Source organism: Leishmania infantum, chromosome 33 (assembly GCF_000002875.2).
Source record: "Leishmania infantum JPCM5 genome chromosome 33".
Lineage (NCBI taxonomy): Eukaryota > Euglenozoa > Kinetoplastea > Trypanosomatida > Trypanosomatidae > Leishmania > Leishmania infantum.
In genome coordinates, this window is record NC_009417.2 from 334678 (window position 1) to 345803 (window position 11126).

The following is an 11126-nucleotide window of genomic DNA, read 5'->3' on the forward strand; positions in this document are numbered from 1 at the left end:
CTGCCTGTGACTCCTCTCGTGGCGCTCTCCTCTACCGCGGCCTCCCTCCCAACAACGCCATGTCAGGGCTCCTTTCTCTGTCCCTGGTGAGAGGGGAGGGCAGATGATACGTTTGCTCTTTGGCGAGGCTCCTGCCCTTCTTTCGGGGCTGCCGTGCTAGTGCGTATCTGTGTGTGTGTGTGTGTGTGTCCCGGAATCCTTTGCCTCCGCTTTCAAAAGGCAACGGAAAAGCGTTATATCTAGGCATAACTCTCTCTATATATGTATACATGCATATCTAGTCCCATAAATCATCACGATGTACTCTCCTCCCCGATCCTTCCGTCTTCTCTCCCTCGACGCAGTTGACGTCACTTCGCGTCTATGTCTATTCGTTTTTTTTTTTGCTGTCGTTTGCAGAAACGTGCAACTTTTTTGTGCCTCTCCGCTCGAACTCTCTGTGCCTGTACAGCTTGTACGTACGTGTGTCTATATTTGTGTGCATGTGCGTATGTATGTGTGTGTGTGCTTGTGTTCAGATCTCAACGCTCCCCTCCCTCTGTCCTATCGTCATGTTTACTCTCTCTTTGCCAGCTCGCTCGTTCTCGTATGCATCTTTTTTTTTTCTTGTGTCTGTACCGACACAGCGACCCCGGTGACAGGAGGGGGCGCACCTCAGTGCATGGCATCTCCGGGCCCAGCGCACCTTCCCCCCCCACTCTCTCTCGGTCGGAGGAAGTCATGCACTATCCCCTCCCCTATCCCCTGCCAAATGCCGAGCCACCTCTGGCGCTGGCAGGGCGGTGCATCGCTGCTGACAGCGGACCGCCAGGCCCTGGGCGGCGTGGCGTCCGGGTGATCTGCAGCCGCGAACGCGCGTGTGCACTCTCCACATGATGGGCAGAGTGTCCGCGTGACTCGAACGCATCCCACCCATCCACCCCTCCCCGCCCCCGGCCCTCGCACGGCCCACTGGTGTGGGGAGGCCTGAGCCGCCCCGAGGAGAGGGGGGTGGGGGTAGGCTGCACCAGGGGGGGGGCAGCCGGCACAGCGGGGGAACGGCTGTGAGGCGACCTGCGAGGCGGTGGGTGAGCGGGTAGAGCTGGAGGGCGGGGGCCGTGCCCCATATGACCGAGCCGGCGCATCTGGTGCGATGCGTGCGTGTCTGTGGCATCCGCTGCACCACGCTGGGGGGGGGGCCTGTGGCAGGGTAGGGATGGAGCTGGCGGTGAGTTCCTGCTGTATAACAGGATGGGCACATTAAACGAGAAAATGCATTCCGACCTTGTCGTGCGAGCGTGCCGAGGTCCATGCTCTTGCGTGGTTGCGTGATTTTTAGGCTACACAGGGAAACAAAATTAGCCAAAGCAAGGGTTAGTGTTCCCGGCAGCAACACTACGGGGAACGTGCGAATGCTGAAGAGGCAGGGCAAGTAGGCCTTGTCACCATTTTCTGTGATCCAATCCGTTCTTCGGTGAGCAGAAATGAAACGGGGCTGGTACGACGCCACAAGCAGCGGGGTATGCACATTCGTCAGTGCTTGTCTGCGACGCGCAGTTGCCGCTCTCCCTGTGCTCTGCCGCTCCTTTCGTTTTTCCTGCCGCCGAACTGTGTGATACCTCGGCCTTTCAACCCCCTTCACGGATCGCCGCGTTTTGCTGCCCAGCTATCCCTATCTCACTCTGCGCTTCTTCTCTTTCCTTGTCGCGCACGCGGACCTACTCCATCTACCGACTATGTGGCACGGACACGCACAGCCACCGCAAGAGCAGAACGTGACGCTACGGCATATCTTTTTGCCGAAACTGCACCCTCTTAATCCCCTCCTCTTTTTTCCTCTGTATTCTGAGCTACGACTTCGTACGCACACACAGGCACGAAACTTGCCATCCACTATCTCGCTTGTTCGGCGTGTCTGCCTTCTTTGTATTTTTGCGTCTATGTGGGTCTTCGAGCAGCTTGCACTCTTTCTCTCATTGCCGAGCACCTTTACCGCAACCTCCTCTTTTCCATTCCTCGCTTTTTACACGCGTAAGCCCCTTGTCTCTCACGCACGCGCACGCACACACGCACAGTCGTCGCACACGTCGTAGCCGGTTTCTGCAGGCAGCAGAAAAGCTGTCGCACAAGCCTCCCCACTCCCTAGCAGCAGCACATGCGCTGACGTTCTCCCCCTCTTCTCCTCGCATTCCTTTGTCCCCTCCGTCCTCGTTGCGCGGCTTCCAATCAGCACCTCGTCTCATTCATGATTTTGTTGTTGTCCCCGGCCCACTGTCGTCTCCTGGTACGTCCCTCGCTCGCGCCCCTTCCCCTATCATTCTTGCTATATATATATATATGTGTGTGTGTGTGTGTGTGTGCGTGTGCGTCTGCTTAGCGCTCTGGCTGCTCCTTCGTGTGTCTCGTCCAGTAGGCGTCAGGACCTCTGCGTGTTTGATGGTGTTCTTTTCGTTTGGGCTCATCCAGCACTGTGGCGTGTCTCCTTCTCTTCTCCCCCTCCCCCTCTCCTTCCCCTTCCTTCCGTCCTTCCTCCTCGCCGCGCGTCGTAAAGGTGCACACGGTGCATGTGAGTACTTTTTTTTGCGCGCGCGCGAGTGTGTAATCTTTGCTTGTGTCGTCGTCGAGTGCTCTCCCTCTGGTTTGCATCTCATTTTCTGGTTCTGCTGTTGTTGGCGTCCTCTCCTCCCTCTCCTACAACTTGTTGTGGTTGCGGTCTCGGCCTCCGACTTGGACTCCATCAACGTCGCCTCCTCTTGCTTGCCACACTTGCTCTTATTGTTCTGTGTGTGTGCCCCCTCCTCGTTTCTCACCGCCGCTTTATTGCCTGTTCAGGGCGCTTGCAGTCGCTCTCGCTCATCGCTTGGTTCAGTTCTTGCTTACAGACCTCATCGGGCCACATCACGGGAGAGTTTCATGGCGCGTTGCGCGCCACATCATCCACTCGGTTCCTTCGCTGCACCTCCTCCAGCGGCAAAGAGAAAAGAAAGAGAGGCAGCAGTGATCGGCAACACGATGGCTCACTCGAACCAGTTCGCCCCGATCATCCAATCGCTCCTGGACACGGATGCCTACAAACTGCACATGCAGCAGGCCGTCTTTCACCAGAACCCAACCGTGACTGCGGCCTACAAGTTCAGCTGCCGCGACAAGGATGTCCACCTTGGCATCTACGCGGATCAGGTGTACGCGCACGTGCAGCAGATGGCCCATGTGCGACTGACCCAAGAGGAATGCGCCTACTTGGCAACCCTGCCCTACTTTAAGGAGGACTACCTCGAATACCTGCGCGGCTACCGCTACAAGCCGGAGCAGGTGCAGATTCGCGCCGTGCCGCCGACGATGGCATGCGAGAAGAACGAGTTCGGCGAGGACGGCTCCGACCTGGAGGTGACGGTGGAGGGGCCATGGGTGGAAACAATTCTGTGGGAAATCCCGCTACTGGCGATCGTCAGCGAGGTCACCCAACGCAGCCGCCACTCTCGCGTGGGTCCGGCTGAGGCGCTGGCGAACCTGCACGAGAAGTTGGAGCTGTTCTTCGCTAATCACACGGAGGAGGAGCTTGCCACTTTCAAGGTTGCTGAGTTTGGCACGCGCCGGCGCTGCAGCCAGGCGGTGCAGGAGGTGGTCGTGCGAACACTAAAGGAGGATGTGCGATTCGGACCGCACCTGGTGGGCACGAGTAACTACGATCTGGCGCGGCGCCTTGGTCTGCCGCCTGTGGGCACTCAAGCGCATGAGTGGTTTCAGGCCTTTCAGCAGCTTTCTTCAGAGCTGCGCCGTTCTCAGATTATGGCGATGGACCACTGGCTACAGGAGTACCCCCAGTGTCTCGGCATTGCGCTCACGGATTGCATCACAATGGACGCCTTCTTGAAGGACTTCGACACGCGTCTGGCGAACGCCTATCAGGGACTTCGGCAAGACTCGGGTGTACCCACGGAGTGGGGCCAGAAGGCCTTGAATCACTACAAGCTTCTCGGGATCGATCCCCACACCAAGACTCTCGTCTTCTCAGACGGGCTCGACCTGGAGAAAGCGGTGGAGTTGTACAACGGCTTCAAGGAGGACACAAATGTGCTATGTGGCATCGGCACGCAGCTGACGTGCTCCATTAAAGGAGTTCGCTCGATTAACATCGTCATGAAAATGGTCCGATGCCAGGGCAGGCCAGTCGCGAAGCTGTCGGACAGCCCCGGCAAGATCATGTGCGACGACCTCGAGTACGTAGAGAAGCTGAAGGAGGCTTTTAACGTTTAAATGAGCCCCATATAGTATGGAGATCCGGCACGGTTGAGGAAGGACGTAATAGCTACAAGTGCAAGCGGCAAGGAGTACCTAACGTTGACGCGTGAGCAAAGAGGGGGGGAGACACGAGTAGCGATGGGCGAAAAAAGAAAAGATGTGCGGGTGTGGCGGCACCTAGGCTGCCGCGCCGTACCTCTCTTGTCAAGCAGCTTCGCCTCACACCTTGTCCCCTCCCCGCGGGTGGCACATGTGCTGCTGGTGCTGCTACTGTAGTTGTTCTCTTCGCCTTTCCCCCTTTTCCCCCATTAGCGGCCTAATATATATATATATATATCGCCCTTTGTTTCTGTGTGCATATATTCTCAAGGCATATATATATATACATACGCATAAGTGGCGTTACCGGTTCCCGCATCGTCATCATCATCATCTCTCTGTCTCCCTCCCCCCTGTTCTGCCTTCCTTGTGTTTTTAGTTGTTGTCTCTCTTTCATTTTGGCGCTTCGCTTCGCGTTTGCCTTTGCAGCGCTTGCCTTGTGCAGTGTGCGTACGCCGGACACCTCTCTCCTGGCCCCGCCCTCTTCTAGTGCTCTCGCTCCCTTCCTCTCTACACCGGAAGGGAGAAGGAGGTGTTGACGACTATGCCCTGCGGGCGCATCGGCGGTCGCAGACGGCTTTGTGGTAGGCACGCTGGCATGCGGGCGCCTGAAAGGAGCTCGGTTGTCTCTTTTTCGGAAGCTCAAGCACAGCGAAGCGCGCGCATCCAGGGTGTTATGGAGGATGATTGAATCAGAAAGCAAAAACACCAGTGCGCAACAACGGGCACTGCGCGGGGGCGGGTGTCGCATGGCTGACCGCGTGTTTGTGTATGCGTCGCCCATGGCCCTCGCTCTTCCCCTCCCCACCCCACCCCCAGTTCCCTCTTTTGCTTTGCATGGCTCCTCCGTGCGCATGCCCAGGTGGGTCTGACGCGTGTTGCTTGACTCTTGCGTCTCTCTCCGAAACGTTAGAGGGAAAACGGTGTGTCGTTTCCTTTTTATTGCTGGCGTTGTTCTTATGGGAGTGTGAGCGTCGTGCTCGGTTGGATGTGTTGCCTAATGGTGTCCCTGATTGTTCGGGCTACTGGGTTTTAGTATCTCCAAGGGCTATAACAAGAATGAGCAGACAGCGAGATGATTGACAGACGCGTCGAGGAAGAGGAGGAGTGAGTGGGTGAGTCGAGGCACTCTCCGCGATTCCAAATGGCGCGCCTCAGCGCATTTCTTCACCCACGGCCGCTCGTCTACTCATTCTGCATCTCGAATCTAGCGGCTGTCAGCGTTGGATTTGCCTCCCCGCCCCCTCCCTTGATTATCCGCCATGGCAGGGCTTCTTCGGGCGAGAGAAAAAAAGAGGCGGGGTGCTGCGTACGCCTGCCTAATCGTGCGCCGTGCCATGGAGAACGCGACAGGAGGGATACCAGATTCGTGCAATCTGCCACAGAAGTAGAAAACGCGCCAGTGAGGACGAGTTGGGAGGCACGTATGGGCATTCATCACGCGTATGCGCTGACATCATGTCTTCTTTTTGCCGTTGTTCGTGCGTGTTGTTGCTGGCTTGGTAGCGGCTACCTACTCCTGTTCTCCGACTTATGTCCTGACTGACGTTGAGAGCGCAACCCTCCTTCTCCCCCCTCCCCCTCTATCGCTTCGATTTCGTATGTTTCTTTCCCTGCTTCTGTGGTTGTGGTTTTTGACCCTTCTTTGGCATGCACCGCGCTGCCTTGTAGCTTGTACACATATATATGTTTTGTGGGGCATAGAGTTTACACGACAGCGAGCTACTTGCTCCACGTTGGAGGGGGAGGAGGGCTCGTCCATTGGTTGGTTGTTGCGCGCAAATCATCCCTCGACCTGTTTCCGTTCTTTTTTGTTGTCCATGGTCTCCCTTCTTGTCCTGCTGGTTCCTTTGAGAGTCCTCCTCCTCTGACGCGCTTCCTGGTGGCCCATTCACCTGCAGTCTTGCCTCCCCGAGTTGCGTGTCTCTCTCTGCCCCTTTCCAACGCTTTCTTTTTATTCTCACACGGCGTGCTCAGTCGCGCATGCGTCGATTTTCCGGCTCGCTCGGGCCCGCATGACACGTTGAAGAAAAGGAGAGGGGGCGCAACGAAACGAAGAGAACGCTGCGTTCTTCTGTGCACGTCATGTATCGTGAGAAGTGCTGCTCCTATCCGTTTTCTTTTTGTTTTTGTGCACACGCTAGTCGCCCGTGTGTGGTCGCCCTCGAACAGCGAGAGAGGAATGGATCACGGCGGAATGCGTCAACTCCTTGGCCTGCCGTAACGAAGCTGGAGACGTAAGGCTGATGGGAATGGCACGCAAATGCTTTTCTTCTCGCTGCGTGTCTGTCCTTGTGGTATGCATTGAATGCAAGCTCTCGTGCCTCTGCATGCGGCGTTGCCGCTGGTATGACGGATGTTAGGAAAGGTGTGACGAATCGAGGGGGAGGTTGCAACGCTGTACCGCCGCAGGCGTGCGTTGGGGAGAAGACTATGGAGAATAAGCGCACACACTTGGCTCATCTCCCTCTTCCACCACCCCATCCCGCTCCGCCTGCACGCAGGCACAGAGAAAGATGATGGCCAGTGTGAGGTATGCCTTTCTTCTCTTCGTCTCTTTCCCTCTTTTCTGTGCTGGGGCATACGATAACGTCTGCGTGAGTGTGTGTGTGGGGGGGGGGGGGCGTGCTCGTGCAGGTGGCAGCACAACACAAGAGCGACGGCAATCACTTAACCTTTAGTGATGTTGTCGGTCCACTTCTCACTCCCGCGATGCCGTAGGCCCCGCCCATTTTCGGCCATTTAAATCTGGGCATGCGCGCACGCACGATCTTGCCCTCTCTCGGCGGTGTGGGGGCGCCCAAACGGGTGAGACGTTTGACGATGCAGAACGCGCACATGCATTAGTGCGTGCATCTGCGCAGATGTGTGCGCGCATGTATCTCGAGATGCGTCGTTTCTTTTTCTCACACACACGTGTTGACTTCCGCTCTCTGATTGTCTCATGGTACTTCCAGGCACGATATGACGACTAAGAAAGAAGGGCGCCGTAACCCCATCGTACGCTATTTTCGCCCTTCTTCTTTCCCTGTTAGGCGCTCACGGTGTTGTTGTTGTTCCCAGCCTTTGCCTGCATGTTTACGTTCGTGCCGAGGTCCGTCTCCAGGACGGCCTCATACCGTTACTAGTATTGTTAGTACGACAGCGTTCTTCAAGCTCCCTTCCCCACTCTTGTTCTTGATCGCACCGTTTTTTTTTTCGCGCTTGTTTGGCCGCCGCCTCATCCGTCGTCGGGCCCCGTACGTTTGCCGTTGGATCACCCATGCGAGGTGTACGCCTTCCACTACAGCCACTCGGATTGTGGCGCGTGCTCGCATCTGCAAGCTCCGCGCACCGCTCACCTTGGCTCTCTCATGGCGTCGCTAGGCTTTCCCTTCTTGCTCTTGCTCTCTCCGCCCCTGCGCGTCATCACACCACCACCACCCCTTCCGCTCTCCCTCCGCTCATTCGGCGTCGCAAAGTGCGGGTGCGGGTGCGGGCGCGGGGAGGTGCGTGCAGGGGACGAGACGAGGCGAGACGAAGGCCGGAGGAGGACAGCACAAAACAATAAGAAAAGTGGCGCCCGCATGGTCTTTGGTAGCAACCACAGCTGTGCCTGCACGGAAGACACTGCCTCCGCAAACAAGGAGCATATATATATATATACATGTGTGCGCGTGTGCTGCACACCGCGGAAAAAAAACGGGAGGCGGTGAGGTGCGGCGCCCCCTCATCTTCGCAAAGGACACCGCCGCCGCATGAGCGCGGGCGGATGGGCTTTTCCTCTCCATCCATTCCTGGAGTCTGCGCCTGCACTTGAGCGATAAGCCATCCAGCTCAGCCGTGTCAGCCTCATGTCTTTGCTCTCTCTCTCTCGACTGCTCAACTCTCGTCTCGCGACCGCACTCCGTGGTACTATGGTCGTGTGTCACGCGTGCACCCGCCTAATGGCTGCTGCTTACTCCGCAATCTCTTTTTTTGTGTGCGCGTGCTTGCATCGACTGGGACGGATGTGCACCGTGCCGCCCACCTCATCCTCACGGCAACACACACTCGTCTCTGTTGACGAAGGAAGATGTCGCACCGATACGAGGATGCCGTGCTAAAAGGAACGGCCCTGCTGTTGCTGGACCTGCCACCAGCGCTCCTCAACGCCCCCCAGCCGCTGCAGAAGCTGTTCGATACGCATTACCCCGATAACGGAATAACGCACATCTTGTTGAACACAACGCCGATCCGCAGCACATCTGACGAGAATGTCATGGAGTGTGGGGTCGTGTTCTTTTCGTCCTCGAAAGCGCTGTGGACGATTCTGGACCGAGTGCGAGTGCTACTGCGCACCGAGGACGGCGCGCTAGAGTTGCGGCGTGGCTACTTGACACTGGGTGTGCATGAGGTGCTGGTGGAGGGAGTTGTGACGTGGGGCGCAGAAGGGCGACAGCGCCCCACCTCTGTTCCACAGGCCGCTACACCAACACTCGCGCCGGCCGTGGCGCCATGTGCCAAGGATGCGAAAAACTCTGCTATGTCGGGGAGCGCGCCGACGCTAGTCTCCGTCCCGGCCACCACTTCAGCGACAGCATCGGAAGCCGTGCGTGCTCCGCGAAATGAAGAAGTGCACTCGAGTCGCGGAGAGACGGTGGGTGGCGTGCAAAGTTGTGGTGCGGTTTGCGAGACGGTGGTAGTCACTTTTCTGTTCAAGGAAATATATAATCGCCACCGCGACAACAGAGAGGACCCCACGCATGGAAGACAGGGTGGTGTTGCGGCGAGCTTCCCTCTGTCGCCGTTCATGGTGTACCAAATGCTGGTAGGTGAGTGTCAGCCCAGAAAAATTGTTCTCATCGAGTGCCAGCGCGCTTTGGCGAAGCGCGAATGGAGGGCACTGGTCGAGCTGGAGAACGCTGATGTGGCGGCGCAAGTGATTCGCGTCTTCACGCGCCGCGCCGTGGAGTTTATAAGTGAGTCGAACGCATACAAGGTACCGGAGCGCAGTCGCAAGCCGCCAGAGAAGGGGCCGCTGCCGATCTGCGCCGAGGTGCGCTACTATGTGAATTGCTACTACAGTGTGCGCAAAGGCCAGAGCCATTTTCTTCCAAACGGGGCTCGCAACTATCATCGCACTGTGGCGGTTCGTCCCTTCTGCAGAGCCGAGCTGGACCTTACCGATCCGCAGAACCTGGCAAGGCTGCATGTTAAAGCTCCGCGCGAGTGGAAACATGATCCTCACGCAATAAGACCTGCGTCTATTCGTGAGAGCGAATCGCCGAACAGAGCCGACACGTGCGAGGAGGAAGGCCGACCAAATAAATCGCCGTCGGCTGCCGCGCCGCCCAAGCGTCGTCGCTCGCCGTCCCTGCGCGACAGCCAGCGGCGTTCGAGGCGGTCGCCGTCGTACTCACGCACCCGCTCCGCCTCCTGCTCCTCGTCTCGCTCGTACTCCCGTGCCTCTTCGTCGTCATCGTCACGGCGTTACCGCCGCTACCACGGTCGCCGCGTTGACCGCCGCCACGGCGATGAGCGGTGGCACGATGCGCGCGCGGCGGCGCCAAGGGAGCATCAGAATACTGAAGCAGCCGGCCCTGTTGCGGCGGTGGCCCCGGAGACGGCTGTCCGTGTCGAGGCCCAGTCAATGGCCGCGGCGACGCATGCGCAGACGCAGCCCCAGCAGAAGACACACGTGATGCGCGAGCCTGCGTCAGCAACGCCTGCGCTGCCGGCGGTGGCCTACGACAGCCACGGTCCTCTACCGGTCGGGTGGCGCCCCATCTTCTCTCAGGAGTACCAGCAAACCTACTACGCCTACCGTGACCCGAACACCGGTGTGGAAACGACCACGTGGGAACGACCTGCGACATAAAGCAGTGTGGGGTGCAGATGGGGGTGGGGGAGGAATAGCGTGCATGTCCGTGTGTTGCACCTGTCTGTGCGCCCACTCCTACCCGCATAAGCGGCCCTCCCCCCCCCACACACACACACTCTCCGGCGCGAATGTACAAGAGCCGAGCGGAGGTGTAGCCGGGAACCATTCAGGATAGGAAACTGAAGCGTGTCACGCCTTGCGGGGTAAGCCCGTTGGGTGGTTGGTGCGTGCCTTTGCACGCACGTTTTCTCTTCGCACAGCGAAGCACGCGACGCAGCGCTGACCGTGTCGTTGCTGTACTGTGTGTGTGCCGGTGCGCGGACAAAATGGAATCGCTGCCTTCAAGCCTCATTGAGGAGAGGGCGTGGATTTCTCGCTCCGCTCTTGGGACGTGTGTGCGATGTCTCTGTTCTCTGTGCTGTCTGTGCGCGTGTGTGCCCTTGATGTGCGCAAGCGACACGTAAGCACTGTCGTAGCGCGTTACTCTTGCCGTGTACAGCGATGAAAAGTGTGCGCTATGCGAGGAGGTGCCTGGTGGTAGCAGCTTGCGTGCGCCCACTCGTCGATCATACGCAGTGTCAGAGGGACACGATGCGACTGCAGCAGCCAAGCCGAGGGGAGGCAGAGACTCTAGCCGGAGGTCCACAGTAGCGCTCAGCGCTTGCGAGCCCGAAACGCACTCGACCCCGCACTCCACATCTCTCTCCTCAGATGTGCTCCGCCATCGGCGCCGTCCTCACCACGACGTGCGTTCTGAGTTTGTCGAGGTACTGCCTCCAGTCCGGATGTGCAGGCCTTGGGGCATTTGTGCATCCTCGGCGCCGGTCCAGCGGCATCAAGGGCTATCCGACAACACGCGACGTCCTCATATCGTCGCAGCATCCTCTTGAGTCCCCGGAAGAGAATAGCGGAGCCCGAGACAAGGAAGNCGNCCCCCCGACCTACGCCAGCCCCNNTNGANNCA

General features: G+C 58.2%; 2 protein-coding genes across 2 annotated transcripts; both read left to right on the plus strand.

The window, feature by feature from the left end:
- Positions 1 to 2991: 2991 nt before the first annotated feature.
- On the plus strand, positions 2992 to 4236 carry LINJ_33_1010 (putative nicotinate phosphoribosyltransferase; the record flags this gene model as incomplete). The annotated part of the gene is made up of 1 exon (XM_001468142.1): positions 2992 to 4236. One exon carries the CDS (start codon positions 2992 to 2994, stop codon positions 4234 to 4236), a length of 1245 nt encoding a protein of 414 aa, XP_001468179.1.
- A 4138-nt stretch (positions 4237 to 8374) lies between these two features.
- LINJ_33_1020 (conserved hypothetical protein) lies at positions 8375 to 10159 on the plus strand (the record flags this gene model as incomplete). Its single annotated transcript, XM_001468143.1, has 1 exon — positions 8375 to 10159. One exon carries the CDS (start codon positions 8375 to 8377, stop codon positions 10157 to 10159), a length of 1785 nt encoding a protein of 594 aa, XP_001468180.1.
- Positions 10160 to 11126: the final 967 nt, after the last annotated feature.